This window comes from Mastigoproctus giganteus, chromosome 10 (assembly GCF_048544385.1).
Source record: "Mastigoproctus giganteus isolate SK-2022 chromosome 10, ASM4854438v1, whole genome shotgun sequence".
Taxonomy (NCBI): domain Eukaryota; kingdom Metazoa; phylum Arthropoda; class Arachnida; order Uropygi; family Thelyphonidae; genus Mastigoproctus; species Mastigoproctus giganteus.
Window position 1 is genome coordinate 54,342,156 of NC_143584.1, and position 16,824 is coordinate 54,358,979.

The window sequence follows — 16,824 nt, forward strand, 5'->3', positions numbered from 1 at the left end:
AAACAACAGGTCCTATGGGAAAAATAGAGTTAGGTGCCGACCACCCAAGATTGAACACACATTTGTAACCAAAACATTACCAAACACAATAAATAATCGTAATAAAATATGTAAGTATTTTATTATGACTATTATGTAATAAAATATTGCTAATGCCTTTGCTTCTATCGTAAGCAAACTTGTTTTTTGTTTGATTTTCTATCCAAACAGATGACAGCCATTCCATCTCTTCCAATTCTTTGTGTCTTAATCTAATGGATTTTAATTATACTTTGAGTTGTTCCTGCTATGAAAGTTTTATTTTCTCTGCATTCTTTCTAATTCTCAGCATTGCCTCATTTAGGGCTGTAGCACGTGCAATATCACATGGTCTTTCATTTCGCTCAAAGTGTTTCACAATTTCATATTTTTTTTCTATCGACATATGCAGACTGGCCATAAGCCTTACCGGGGAAACCCCAGAGGCCGGTGTGATTTTGGCCATAAACCATAGTATGAGTCCACTATAAATTTTCCCGGGTAAGAATTTTTGACCCGGTCCACCTCTGTTTATCGATATTGCTTTTCTTTTTCTCTCTGAATCTTCACCAGGACGCTTCCTTTTCACACCTTTTAAGTATTTTACTCATTTTTAGGGAATAAAGCGCAATTACAAAATGAGGAGGCAAGCTTGATACACATAAACAAAGCTGCGCGCGTGTAGCAATTGAATAAACAATACCGTAAAGGCAGATATACACTATTAACACCTCATATTTTACTAAAGCACATTTCTAGGGGTTACTACCATGAAACAATAAAAACAATTTCCAGTTGCGTTTCTGCTAATGGAATCTGTTATAAACTGGTAGTAAACTCGATCTAATTGCATTTGCGATTATACCGATAGCTGGAATTATGTTGGTTTTTACATTATTATGGTGAAATGTGTTTTCCCTTCACTGATATAAAAAACATAAATACATTTTCAGAATCTTCTCTTCATTCCTATCGTGTTGCGTTCGGTTGGGGTGATTCCGCATTCGACTGCCATTTCTTGTAAACACAAAGGTGAATCGTGCATAAGTGAATTCGGTTCGTGTTATATAAGATATCGTTCCCCTATTTATACATCATGTATGATCGAATTCGTGTAGTGTAAACACGTGTTATACAAGGACTGACTGTATGCCACAATAAGCAAACCATATTGACAGCTTAAGCTACTGACAGCCAGGTTGACAGCTTAAATAAAGTCAAAGCTGAACTAGACAAACTTTTGGAGTGAATGGATGGGTGAAACAGGATTTTTTTTGGCTGATGCTAATGCTTATTTTTTCAATAGGTGATACATTATGGCTTTCAAAAATTTAAAATGAAACTGAAGAAAACACTGGAAGGACCAACCATGGTTTGATGAGATGGAATACATGGCTTATTAGTACTGTGATATGTGCCTTATGTTGTATAGCACTGAGAATGTGCACACAGCACCACTCGTGCACATATGCAATAGCACCCAGTCTGGTAGCATCCCAATAAGAGAGCCTTTGGGTGACAATGCAAGTGCCTATGAAGTGGTCACAGTTTCATGCCTACAATTGGTGTTGGCAGAGATAGGCCATATATAACATGGATAACTGATGTGGACGAAACCTGTGGAAGAAACCATATGGTCTCATAACCATTGAATTGGTTGTTATTTTCTGCATTATGAGAGGAAATGGTGTCTGCATCCACATTCTTTTGCCATGTTAAAGAATTTTGCCTGGAAATAATGGACATAGTGCATCCTATGTCCATTATTTAGCACATTCTATAGACCAGTACCCTTGGAGACAAAATCATAGGTTCTTATATGCTCCCTAATTGAAGATTGTCTCGTTTTTATCTACTGTGCTACTAGTAATGTGCCCTTGGCAAGGTACCATATAGTGACATCCCTGTACATTTCAGTGCTACTGTCCACTGTCACCTCAATATTGCATTCCTGGAAGATGGATAGGCTATGGACTCACTTTCAACCTTTGAAGATTTAGCTATATGTTTATGGCTCCACGCAACCATCACAACAGATGCCCATATCTTTAAGTATGTACATGGAAATTTGTGTCATCATCTTGCTGTTTGCTATAACATGTACAGAACACATACTGAACAATTTTAAGAGCAAGCCTCCCAGTCTCTTTGTCCCTGACCACCTTCCCAGACATACTACTTTCGATATTGTACATATTGTCTATCATCACATGAAGTGCACTTTCATCAGTTGTTCATGAGCTCATTTCTTCAAAAAACTGTAGCATTTGCTTTTCATTATTCTGGACGCTCATCACATTATTGATGGGAATCCTACATCTCTGTAACAAATTGGCCTGACATAGCACGAGTGCAGTAGTACACGCTCATTGAGTGGGTCAGGGTTCAAGTCCATAACTGCTAAATACAATTAACATTTATACTGATTGATTTATTGTAAACTCTACTGACCTGGTGGTTGTGCCGGAGTATAAACAAGAAATGTAGAGTTTAAAAAATATATTAAAAAAACATTTATATATATATATATATATATATATATATATAATCATGGCTTTGATACTGAGAATGCCAGATATACTGTAAATATTTCTTCAGCTTGCACTCCTTACCAGTTGTCATGGTGGTTAATAAAAATGCTACTACCTTTCAGGCTGGTCTTAGTAATTGCTTTAATTTCAGATACAAGCACACATAATTGGCCTACCTATTACAGTTGGACCTCGTACCACGAACTTAATTCGTTCCACGAACTGGTTCGTGGTATGAAAAGTTTGTAGTACAAAATGCGATTTCCCATAGTATCCTATGGGAAATAAATTAATTGGTACCAGACCCTCCACAAAAAAAAGACCACCATTTACATACACTATTTATTCTTCTTCATGGTTACAGGTTCATGCTTACAGGTTCTTCAAGTTCTTCTGCCTGTTTCTGCTTTTTAGCATTGAATCTATCCAGTGTTGATTGCTTTTCTCTCTTTTTAAGGAGGCTCCTGAAGGTGAAGCGCTATGTTATTGTAGAGGTCCCCACCCTGTTCACTTCAGCTGTGCTGGAGTGCCACACCAACACCCTGTTGTGAAGCTTCTTCCAGTCCTGATGGATCTCCTTGACAGTAGTTGAAGGCATTGGACCTTTGGTGATGTTTTCCTCTTTCTCCTTCTCTGAGAAAACATTTTTTTCCGTTTCCCCGACCCGATGTTTATGCAGCTCCTTCAGTTCTTCCGTGGTCAGCTGCACTTCATGCTCCTCTATTAACTCCTCCACATCTTCTTCTTCCACTTCCAAGTCCAGGTCCTTAGCTGCTGCCACAATGTCCTTCATGACTTGGACTCCATTATTAGGTTCTTCCACAGGCTAGCCACAGGTTTCTCCAGGCAGAGTCCAGGTTCCTGACTGACACTTCACACCAAGCTTTTTCTGTGAGTTTAATGGCGTGCACAATGTTAAATTCTTCCTTCCAAAATTTCCTCAATGTCACGAAGCTGGAAGCATGGCAAACTTCAAAGCATCTGGTGAAAAGTGCTTTGGTGTAGATCTTCTTGAAGTTGGCTATGACATTCTGGTCCATTGGCTGAATTAGAGGTGTAGTGTTGGGAGGTAAGAAAACAATCTTCAGGAAGCTGAACTCCAATTTCAGGGCATCTTCTAAATCAAGTGGGTGGCCAGGTGCATTATCCATGGTGAGGACAGCCTTCAGTGGCAAGTTCTTTTCCTCCAAGTATTTCTTCACTGTAACTGCAAAGACTTCAAGCATCCAGTCCTTGAAAAGCTTAGTAATCCAAGCTTTTGGGTTAGATTTCCAGTAGACTCCAAGTTTACCTTTGACAATTGAGTGCTTCTTAAATGCTCCTGGTGTTTCAGAATGATACACCAAGATAGGCTTGATCTTCAGGTCTCCACTAGCATTGGCAGCAAAGAGGAGGGTCAGCCTGTCCTTCATAGGCTTGTGGCCTGTAAGAGTTTGTTCTTCCTTTGATGTAAGTTTTACTGGGCACTTTTTATTCCAGAAAAACCCAGTTTCATCACAGTTGAAGACCTGTTGTGGTAGATATCCTTCATCTTTCATGAGCTTCTGAAATTTCTTGGCAAATTTATCAGTGGCTTCTTTATCAGCACTTGCTGCCTCCCTATGCCTTATGCACTGAATGCCAGTCCTCCCCTTAAACTTCTCAAACCACCCCCTGCTTGCTTTAAATTCAGATTCTTCAGAGCTTGGCCCTGGAGTTTTTTCCTTCAGGTCAGCGTAGATGTGCTTGGCTTTCAGAAAGATGACTTCTTTGTTGATGGTATTTCCTGCCATTTGCCTTTGGTGGATCCACAGTAGCAGCAAGTTCTCCATTTCTTCAATGATGGAGTTTCTTAGGGTACTTAATCTGGTCACTCCCTTTGCAACCTCACATTCTTGATGGTCTCCTTGTTCTTCAAGATGGTTCCAATGGTAGATTTGTTGACTCCATATTCAATTGCCAAATCAACTACCCTAGCTCCTTTTTCATGGTTGGCTATGATGTCTTTCTTGGTTTCAATAGTGATTTTCTTGAGTGTTTTCTTGAGCTGACTTACACTGACACTTTTCTTAGGACCCATTTTTTTGAATCTTTTTTAAAAACTGTTTTCAAAAGAAACTTTCAAAAAACAAATTTGAAATTTTCCTGAAACAAAAGAAAGACATGGTGAATAAAACAGAATGTGTGTTGTGTTTGTATTAACCACTTACCTGATTATCCCGAGTTAACTCGGGTTAGCATTTTAATGTCAAATTTTTATCCCGAGATATCTCGTGGTCGTGTACGAATTTGTGTTCTTTCAATACTTACCTGAATGAAGCCATCAGTAAGCCATCAGAAGCAATGAAGGGTCACCCAAGTGAAGCCATCGGCACGTGGTAAAGTAGTGCATTCATCGCAATATGGCTCTTGTAGCCATTTGCCGGTGGGTACATTTCTTGGAATATTTTTATCTGAGACAAGCTTCAGATGATGCCTGCTGATTTTCTTGAGTGTTTCTTGGGCTGACTTTTAGCTTTAGCATTAGCATTAGTACAGGCATTTGATGCAAGAAAGCAAGCTTATGCAGCATCAGCCAAATAAAAAAAAAAAAAAAAACACTTCCACTTCACCCCTCTGTTCGTTCAAAATATCTGTCCAGCTGAGCCTTAAACTTATTTAGGCTATCAACTTCCACGACAAGGGATGGAAGTCTGTTCCACCAACCAACCAACCACTGGCTAAAGGCAAATTTCCGCACATCTCTCCTAAATCTGTCTTTCCTCAATTTGAATTTATGCCCTCTAAGATGATTATTCTGAGCAAGAGGAAGAATCCCATCAGCATTGAGCATGCTCAAACCATTCAAGGCTTTATACACCTCTATCAGACCACCCCGCTGGTGCCTAGTCTCCAGACACTGTAATTTGCAAAACTTAAGCCTTTCTTCATAAGAGCACCCCTTTGTTCCATTCACTAATCTTGTTGCCCTTCTCTGTTCTCGTTCCAGCAGCTCTACATCCTTCTTGAAATGAGGCCTCCAGACCTGTATACAGTACTCTAGGTGTGGCCTGACCATTGCCTTATACAAGGGAATAATCACCTCCTTATCCCTGCTAGAATAATTCCTATATATCATTGACAATACACCATGAGCTACTCTTGCAGCCCGTCTGCACTGCTCAGAGAACTTCATATTTGCCTGCACAACCACCCCCAGGTCCCTTTCATTCTCTACCACGGTCAGTGTAGTACCACAGAGTTGATACGTTGCTCTGGGGTTGCTGTTTCCCATGTGTAGTACTTTACATTTGTCAATGTTAAACTTCATTTGCCACCTCTCAGCCCATCTGCTCAACCTTTCCAGACCCTGTTGCAGCAGCATAGTGTCAGTAGTGTCCTTGACAACCCTGCCTACCTTTGTATCGTCTGCAAACTTCGACATTAAGCTTGATATACCCTCATCAATATCATTTATGAATACAGAAAACAATAATGGACCCAACACTGAGCCCTGAGGGACTCCACTAATAACATTAGTCCACGGCGAGCAGTGTCCATTGATTACCACTCTCTGTCTTCTCCCCCTCAGCCACCCCTTTATCCACAGTAGCAATTTGCCTCCAATGCCACACTGCTCCAATTTGTGCAGCAGTCTTAAATGTGCAACAGTATTAAAGCCTTTCTAAGATCCAAGTATATAATATCAAAGTTATTCCCTGCATCCAGTTCCTTTGTGACTGCATCATAGTATCCAATCAAATTGGTCAGGCAAGACTTCCCCTTAACAAAACCATGCTGTGTCCGAGCTATAGCTGAAGTCTTGTCTAAATGATCCTGCAGTGCTTCTTTAACTAGTGCCTCCATTAATTTTCCTGGAACAGAAGTTAAACTCACAGGTCTATAATTACTTGTGTCAGCCTTTGATCCTCCTTTGTGAATTGGGGTCACATTTGAACATCTCCAGTCCATAGGTACCTCCCCTGAGTCCAAGGAAGCTCTCATAATTATGGCTAAGGGTTTGCTTACTTCCTTTGCTGCCTCCTTTAATATAACTGGATAGATCCCATCCATCTCGGGTGCCTTTCTTGTGTTTATCTTCAACAATTTCTCCTCCACTTTACTCTCAGTTATTACAAGATTCCCTAGCTTACTGCTAGAGTTGAATACACCTCTGGCTTTCCCCTCGCTAAATAACTCCTCATGTGTGTATGTCGATGCAAAATATTCATTTAGTTTGTTAGCTACCTGAGCAGGATCATCCACAGTTGACCCATCGATATCAAGTGGACCAATCTGATTCATCCCCTTCCTTCTAGAGTTTACATAAGTAAAGAACTCTTTGCTGTTTTTCTTTGCATCCCTTGCCAAATATTTCTCGTAATCTGCCTTCGCCTGCCTAACCTCCTTTGTAACTTGGTTACAGATAAACTTGTATCTATCATAGGCTTCCATGTCACCCATTAATTTGTATGTATCCCATGCATGTTTCTTCTCTGCCATATGCCTCATCAGTTCATCTGACATCCATTTAGGCCTAAACCTTGAACAATATTTCTTAGTTGGTATGTATAGCCTAGTAGCTTCCAAGATAAGTTCTTTGAATGCTTCCCATTTTGCATTTGCTGTTGGTAACATCATCAGTTGGTCCCACTGTATAGAATTTAAATACTGTCTCAGTCCATCATAGTCGCCTTTACGAAAGCAATAACCTTTCCCTTTACCCCTAATGGTAGTTACCTCTTTGAGTAAATCCCACTTCAGCACATTGTGATCACTGCCACCTAGTGGTTCATTTATCTGCAGATTCTTAATGCATGAAGAATCACTGCTGATAATCAAATCAAGAGTATTCTTCCCTCTAGTTGCCTCCTGAACATGCTGATGTAGAAAACAATCATCCAATAAATCCACAAAAGCCTTGCTGGTGTGTGAGTGGCCAGCCCCCAAATTCCAATCAATATCTGGGAAATTAAAATCTCCCATTATAAGACTCTCCAATTTACTGGCCCACTCTATTTCCCTGTACAGTATCTTATTATACTCATCAGAGTCATTAGGCCTATAGCACACTCCTACTCTCAATTTTGATCTCCTAATGCTTATGTCACACCAAACCGACTCGACACTGCACTGTCCCGCGATGTCCACTGGCTTCACTTCCTTGGATTTTATGTATTTCTTAACTAATAGCATAACCCCTCCTCCCTTCCTATCCAGTCTATCCTTTCTGTAGACGTTATACTCCCCAAATTCCAGTTCTGCATTCCTTATATCTGTGTGACACCATGTCTCTGATATCCCAACAATATCTGCCTTTGATGTTTTGAGCAATACCTCAAATTCATCAAATTTATTTACTAAACTCCTAGCATTGGTGTACAAGCAAGTATACATGGACCTATTTCTATTCTTAGCTACCCTAACACAACCCATGTGTTTACTTGTACCGCAATGACTCCCGGCAGTCTCTGAAATATCCTGCATCTTGTTTTTCAGGCTTCTGCTCATTCCAATAGAAGCAGTGCAAGAATCTCTTTCACCTCTGCCAGTGGCTACTGTTAATCTATTCGTCTTTGTCTCCCCCCAAGCTAGCAGTTTTCCGACCCACCTAACACTGCCTCGATAGCTAATTTTTGTTATGTTTTGTTTAAGTTTTGTTTAAGTTTTGCAAATTACAGTGTCTGGAGACTAGGCACCAGCGAGGTGATCTGATAGAGGTATATAAAGCCTTGAATGGTTTAAGCATGCTCAATGCTGATGGGATTCTTCCTCTAACTCAGAAAAATCACCTGAGAGGGCATAAATGATATTGATGGGTCAACTGTTGATGATCCTGCTTAGGTAGCTAACAAACTAAATGAATATTTTGCATCGACATTCACACATGAGGAGTTATTCAGCAAGGGGAATGCCAGAGGTGTATTCAACTCTAGCAGTAAGCTACAGAATCTTGAAATAACTGGGAGTAAAGTGGAGGAGAAACTGTTGAAGATAAACACAAGAAAGGCACCCGGGGTGGATGGGATCTATCCAGTTATATTAAAGGAGGCAGCAAAGGAAGTAAGCAATCCCTTAGCCATAATTATGAGAGCTTCCTTGGACTCAGGGGAGGTACCCATAGACTGGAAATGTGCAAATGTGACCCCAATTCACAAAGGAGGATCAAAGGCTGACACAAGTAATTATAGACCTGTGAGCTCAACTTCTGTTCCAGGAAAATTAATGGAGACACTGGTTAAAGAAGCACTGCAGGATCATTTAGACAAGACTTCAGTTATAGCTCAGACACTGCATGGTTTTGTTAAGGGGAAGTCTTGCCTGACCAACTTGATTGGATACTATGATGCAGTCACAAAAGAACTGGATGCAGGGAATAACTTTGATATTATATACTTGGATCTTAGAAAGGCTTTTGATACTGTTGCACATGGAAGACTGCTACACAAATTGGAGCAGTGTGACACTGGAGGCAAATTGCTGCTATGGATAAAGGGGTGGTTGAGGGGGAGAAGACAGAGAGTGGTAATCAATGGACACTGCTCAACGTAGACTAATGTTATTAGTGGAGTCCCTCAGGGCTCAGTGTTGGGTCCATTATTGTTTTCTGTATTTATAAATGATATTGATGATGGTATATCAAGCTTAATGTCCAAGTTTGCAGACGATACAAAGGTTGGCAGGGTTGTCAAGGACACTACTGACACTATGCTGCTGCAACAGGACCTGGAAAGGTTGAGCAGATGGGCTGAGAGGTGGCAAATGAAGTTTAACATTGACAAATGTAAAGTACTACACATGGGAAACAGCAACCCCAGAGCAATATCAACTCTGTGGTACTACACTGACAGTGGTAGAGAATGAAAGGGACTTGGGGGTGGTTGTGCAGGCAGATCCCATGAAGTTCTCTGAGCAGTGCAGATGGGCTGCAAGAGTAGCTCATGGAGTATTGTCAATGATATACAGGAATTTTTCCAGCAGGGATAAGGAGGTGATTATTCCATTGTATAAGGCAATGGTCAGGCCACACCTAGAGTACTGTATACAGGTCTGGAAGCCTCATTTCAAGAAGGATGTAGAGCTGCTGGAACGAGAACAGAGAAGGGCAACAAGATTAGTGAATGGAACAAAGGGGTGCTCTTACGAAGAAAGGCTTAAGTTTTGCAAATTACAGTGTCTGGAGACTAGGCACCAGCGAGGTGATCTGATAGAGGTGTATAAAGCCTTGAATGGTTTAAGCATGCTCAATGCTGATGGGATTCTTCCTCTAGCTCAGAAAAATCACCTGAGAGGGCATAAATTCAAATTGAGGAAAGACAGATGTAGGATAGACGTGCGGAAATTTGCCTTTAGCCAGCGGGTGGTTGGTTGGTGGAACAGACTTCCATCCCTTGTGGTGGAGGTTGATAGCCTAAATAAGTTTAAGGCTCAGCTGGACAGGTATTTTGAACGAACAGAGGGGTGAAGTGGAAGTGGGTTTTTTTTTTTTTTTTTTTTGGCTGATGCTGCATAAGCTTGCTTTCTTGCATCAAATGCCTCTACTAATGCTAATGATAGCATCAGCAAATATTCTTGCACCCTTTATTTAAGTGTATCCCATCCCTGTAGAAGCAATCTCTCCTGTTAACAAGTACAGTCCAGGCTGAAAAAAATTCTACCCCTTGAGCCTTGCACAATCTTTCCAGGGCCGAATTGATCGCCAAGGCTCTCATCATATACTCCTTCCTATCGTGTCTGGGCAGAATTGCAGACACTTTCAAATTCAACCCTATTTCACGGCTTTTTTTCACTGACACTGACTTACCCTGACACTTTTCTTAGGACCCATTTTTTGAATCTTTTTTGAACACTTTTAAACATTTTTAAACCTTGTATATTGTTGTTGCCTGGTGTTCTTTCCTGAGCAATGTGCTGCACGAGGTTGCCTGTTTCGTTTTCAAGAATTAATTATGGATAAGAAATTATGGATAATTAATAATGAAGAATAATTATGGATAATGACTGAAGAATATTGCAGTTCTGATCGGGATAATAATTCTAGGAATATAAAACATTGAATATCTCATTCAATACTTTAATTTGTTTCATAATTAAGCACTGTATTATATGGCATAAAAGCAATATAAATCGTTATTTGAAAAATTAGTATTTTTTGACATGAAATTAGGGAAAAGTAGTAAGGGCTAAAACCCAGGCCCATGAACCCGGGTTCGTGGTATGAAAAGTTAGTCATATGGGGCGTTCACCGTACGAGGCCCACTGTATTTATAGATATTTTTGAAGCTATTCAATGAATCATCATTCACTTCAAACCAGAGGGAGTGATACTCTTGATCTGATTTTCAGCAGTGATTATTTGTGCATTAAGAATTTGCAGATAAAGGAACCACTAGGTGACAGTGATCACAGTGTAATGAAGTGGAATTTACATAAAGACATAACTACAATCAAGGGTAAAGGTAAGGGTTTTTGCTTTCACAAAGGTGACAACAGTGGTCTCAGACAGTTTTTAAATTCTATACAGTGGAACCAACTGATGTTAACAACAGCAAATTCTAAATGGGAAGCATTCAAGGAATTAATCTTGGAAGCTACTAGGCTTTTCATACCAATTAAGAAATACTGTTCAATGTTTAGGCCTAAATGGATGTCAGATGACCTAATGAGACGTGGCAGGGAAGAAAAATACATGTATTTTTCTTCAAAACAGAAGCCTCTGGTAGATACAAGCTAGTCTGTAATCAAGTCACAAAGGAGGTTAGGCAAGCGAAGGTAGATTAAGAAAAATCTTTGACAAAGGATGCAAAGAAAAACAGCAAAGACTTCTTTATTTAAATAAACTCTAGAAGGAAAGGGATGAATCAGATTGGACCACTTGGTATCAACGGTTTGAGTGTTGATGATCCTATTCAGATAGCTGGCAAAACTGAACGAATATTTTGCATCTACATTCACACATGAGGAATTCGGTATAGAGGTGGAGGACAGAAGCTTATTAAACTCTAACCCCTAGGGAGCTTGATGATTTTGCAATAACTGAGAGAAAAGTGGAGGAGAAATTGTTGAACTTAAACATAAGAAAAGCACCTGGGCAGATGGTATCTATCCATTTATATCAAAGGAGACAGAAAAGGGTGTAAGCAAACCCTTAGCCATAATAATAAGAGCATCCTTGGATTCAAAGAAGGTCCTCATGGACTGGAGATGTGCAAATGTATCCCCAATTCACAAATGGGGATATTCACAAAAAGGGGGATCAAAGGGTGACATGAGTAATTAGACCTGTTAGTTATACTTCTGTTCCAGAAAAAATAATGGAGTCACTGGTTTAGGAAGCATTGCAGAATGCTACCTTCATTTATACAAGACTACAGTAATAATTCAGACACAGCATGAGTTTGTTAAAGGGAAGTTTGTTACCACTATGATGTGGTCACAAAAGAACTGGATGCAAAAAATTATTTTTGATATCACATACTCGGATTTCAGAAAGCTTTTGATACTGTTGTACATGGAAGACTACTGTACAAATTGGAGCAGTATGGCATTAAGGGCAAGTTGCTACAATGGATAAAAGTGTGGTTGAGTGGAGAAGACAGAGAATGGTAATCGATGGACACTGCTCTTCGTGGACTAATGTTATTAGTGGAGTCTCCCAAGGTTCTATGTTGGGCCCATTGCTGTTTTCTGTATTTATCAATGATACTGGTTAAGGTATATCAGGCGTAATATCGAAGTTTGCAGATGATACAAAGGTTAGCAGGGTTGTTAATGACAGTATGCTACTGCAACAGGATCTAGAAAAGTTGGGCAGATAAGCTGAGCAGTGGCAATTGAAGTTGCCACTTCTCAACCCACAAAGTACTGCATATGGATAGAAGTAACTTATACTCAGTAAGTATTATACTCAGGTTGGTAGAGAATGAAAAAGGCCCGGTGGATAATTGTTCAGTCAGATATGAAGTTTTCTGAGCAGTGCAGTCAGGCTGCCAAAGCAGGTAGTGGGGTTTTGTCAATGATATACAAGAATTTTGCTAGTAGGAATAAGGAGGTGATTATCCCTCTGTAAAAGCAATGATCAGGCCACGACTTGAGTACTGCGTACAGGTCTAGAGGCCTAATTTTAGGAAAGATGTAGAGTTGCTAGAATGAGTACAGAGAAGGGCAACAAGATTGGTGAGGGGAACGAAGGGATCCTCTTACGATTAAAGGCTAAAGTTCTGCAATTGCAACATCTGGAGCCCAGGCATTTGCAAGGTGTATAAGCACTTGAATGGGTTGAGCAGGCTCAATGCTGATGGGATTCTTCCTCTTGCTCAGATTACAAACCTGAGAGGGCATAAATTCAAATTGAGAAAAAAAAAGTTGTAGAATAGATTGTGCAGAAATTTGCCTTCAGCCAGTGGGTAGTTGATTGCTGGAACAAATTTCCATCTGTCATTGTGGAAGTTGATATTTTAAATAAATTCAAGGAAGAAATGAACATACTTTTAGAGCAAATGGATGTGTGAAATAGTTTTTTTTTTTTTTTCTGGTTGATGCTGTATAAGCTTGCTTTGTTGCATCATATGCCTCTACTAATCTCAAACAGCAGTGTTAAAACTTTCATCAGTTGAGAATGTGCAAAAACTTCCCATTGTGAGTGCATGCAGACAGTACTCAATTGACAGTTCAGGCTATCCCTAAATGTCCCTAAATTAATAACAGTATAAACAAATAATGACTTGTGATGTTCCAAGCATACTGCTTTTAGGTATGAGATATTCCATGCATAGTGCTTTTATTTTATTTTAGACCCCTGGTGCATATGGACCAATGTTTCACTGGGGAGGTCTGTCTATATGTATGTATGTATGTATGCAAATATTTACTCTGTTTTTCAGCAACCTGTATAGGTTCATCAATAGTTATTCCATTCATATCAAGTGGACCAATGTGATTCACACCTTTCTTCCTAGGGGTTAAGGTAAAACTTTCCTTAATTGAGAATGTGGGTAAACTTTCCAACGTGAGTGCATGCAAGCAGTACTCAATTGATAGTTCAGGCTATCCCTAAACTTCTTTTGATTAAAACCAGTATAAACAAATAACGACTTGAATTATTCCAAGAAAATTCCAAGCTCTCTATTTAGTAAAAAATTTTTTTTATAGTAATTAAAAAAAAAGTATAAAAGTATTTAAACCAGAATCTGATCTGGATTAATGGAAATTTGGATTGGTGTGGGTTAAGATTACTGGAGTTACGGTATTTGTTTTATAATATTTAAAAGGTAAATCAAATAATCACCTCATACCATCATTTTGCTTAGAACACCATCCACCATGGCTGTAGATGTGTGCATCCTCCGGTGTGCAGGTACCTTGTTTACTCCATGGACGTGCACTGGAAGCAGTTAGCTTAGCTTGAGGTGGAAGACTGATGATCTCATTACATTCTGAAAAGGGGTAAGGAAAAAGTCAAAAGTAATTCAGCAAACAGTGCTGTATTAAAATATTAACTTATCAATCCAATTTCAAAGATTTCCACAATTAAAACTACCTGGTGTATCACAATTTAGCTTTTTAAACTGATACAGCATTTAAAATTATCTATCTATAAAAAAGGGTCCTATTTCACCTATCCAATGATAGGTGGAATAGGACCAGTGTATGTCTGCCAGGGGCAAAAGTTGATGACGTTGTGGAACAGATATCTTATAAGGGCACAAAAGGTGATATTGTTTTACACGTTGGCACTAATGGCATTAAGTTTAGATCTGCAGATTTACTAAGCAAGTACAGGTCAATGCTGAAAAAAAAGTTGTGAGTTAGAGATAAATTTGAAAGTGTCTGCCCAGACACGATAGGAGAGCATATGATGAGGGCCTTGTCAATCAATTCGGCCCTGGAGAGATTGTGCAGGGCTCACAGAGTAGAATTTTTCTCAGCATGGTCTGTGCTTGTTAACAGGCAAGATTGCTTCTATAGGGATGGGATACACTTAAATCAGAAAGGGTGCAAGAATATTTGCTGATGCTATCGAGGCAATGTTAGGTGCGTCGGAAAACTGCTAACTTGGGGGATTCACAGACTAATAGGCTAACATTAGCCGCAGGCAGAAGTGGAAATGATTCTTGTGCTGCTTCTATTGGAATGAGCAGCAGCCCAGAAAGTCAGTTGCTGGGGATCATGAAACAAGTAAATACATGAGCTGTGTTAGAGTAACTAAGAGTAAGAACAGGTGCACATACTTGCATGTACACCTGTTCTGATTATGTACACCAATGCTAGGAGTATAGTAAAATTTGATGAATTTTAAGTGCTGGTAAAAACATCCAAAGCAGATATTGTTGGGATATCAGAGACTTAGTGCCACTCAGATATAAGGGATGCAGAATTGGAATTTGGGGAGTAAAATGTGTACAGAAAGGACAGTCGGGATAGGAAGGGAGGAGGGGTTATACTGTTAGTTAAGAAACACATAAAATCTAAGGAAGTGCATCAATTTGACATAGATGGACAGTGCAATGTTGAGTCTGTTTGGTGTGACATAAGCACTGGGAAAGCAAAAATGAGGGTAGGAGTTTGTTATAGGCCTAATGAGTCTGATGAGTACAATGAACAATTATACAGAGAAATTAGAATGGGCCAGTAAATCAGTGTCTTATAATGGGGGATTTTAACTTCCCAGATGTAGATTGGAACTTGTGGGTCGGTCACTCACATACTAGCAAGGCTTTTGTAGATTTGAATGATTGTTTTCTAAAGCAGCATGTTAGAGAGGCAATGAGGGAGTAACACTCGATCTGATTATCAGCAGTGATTATTCATACATTAAGAATTTACAGATAAAGGAACCACTAGGTAGCAGTGATCACAGTGTATGTATTGATGTGGGATTTACTTAAAGATGTAACTACTATCAGGGGTAAAGGGAAGGGTTTTTGCTTTCGTAAAAGCAAAAACCTATTTTAGCTGCCTAAAAGTATAGTGGTCTCAGAGATTTTTTAGGTTCTATACAGTGGGACCAACTGATGATGTTACCAACAGCAAATTCTAAATGGGAAGCATTCAAGGAAGTAATCTCGAAAGCTACTAGGCTTTTTATTCCAACTAAGAAATACCGCTCTAGGTTCAGGCCCAAATGTATGTCAGATGCGTACAGAGAAGAAAATACATGGGATGCACATAACTTGTCAGGCAACACAGAAGCCTATGGTAGATACAAGCTAGTCTGTAATCAAGTCACAAAGGAGGTTAGGTAAGTGAAGGCAGATTAAGAAAAATCTTTGGCAAAAGATGCTAAGAAAAACAGCAAAGACTTCTTTACTTATATAAACTCTCAAAGGAAGGGGATAAATCAGATTGGTCCACTTGATATCAACGGTTTGACTGTAGACGATCATTCTCAGATAGCTGCCAAACTAAATTAGTATTTTGCATCTACATTCACACATGAGGAGTTATTCAAGGAAGAGAGGGCCAGATGTTTATCAAACTCTAACAGGGAGTTAAATTATTTTGTAATTACTGAGAGCAAATTAGAGGAGAAATTGTTGAAGTTAAACATAAGAAAGGCACCTGGGGTGGATGGGATCTATCCAGCTATATTAAAGGAGGCAGAAAGGAAGAAAGCAAACCCTTAGCCATAATTATGAGGCATCTTTGGACTCAGGGGAAGTCCCCACAAACTGGAGATATGCAAATGTATCTCCAATTCACAAAGGGTGACACAAGTAATTACAGACTTGTTAGTTTTACTTCTGTTCCAGGGAAAATAATGCAGTCACTGGTTAAAGAGGCATTGCAGGATCATTTAGACAAGACTGCCTCAATAATTCAGACACAGCATGGGTTTGTCAAGGGGAAGTCTTGTCTGATCAATTTGATTGGATACTATGATCTGGTCACAAAGGAACTGGGTGCAAAAAATAATTTTGATATCATATACTTGGATTTCAGGAAAGCTTTTGATACTGTTGCACATGGAAGACTACTGTACAAATTGGAGCAGTATGGCATTAAGGGCAAGTTGCTACAATGGATAAAAGGATGGTTGAGTGAGAGATCCATTACTTCTAAACCACTGACCCCATTATTTTTCCTAGAACATAAGTTAAGATAACATCTCTTGTCCATAGGGAATACCCCTTAATCCAAAGGTGCTCTCATTATTATGCTAAGGGTGTACATACCTCCTTTGCTGCCTCCCTTAATGTAACTGGATAGATCCCATCCATCACAGGCACCTTTTTTTTTATGTTAAGCTGCAACACCTTCTCTTACACTTTCCTCTCAGTTTTCACAAAATCATATATCTCCCCTATTAGATTATGAT

General features: G+C 39.5%; 1 protein-coding gene across 1 annotated transcript in view; it reads right to left on the bottom strand.

Moving 5' to 3' along the window:
- Positions 1-16,824, bottom strand: part of LOC150079035 (lactadherin-like) — a 300,762-nt gene that overhangs the window by 95,498 nt on the left and 188,440 nt on the right. The window contains exon 6 of the mRNA XM_090383407.1: positions 13,802-13,942. Coding sequence (XP_090239533.1) covers positions 13,802-13,942 — 141 coding nt within the window. The remainder of the gene's footprint in view (positions 1-13,801; positions 13,943-16,824) is intronic.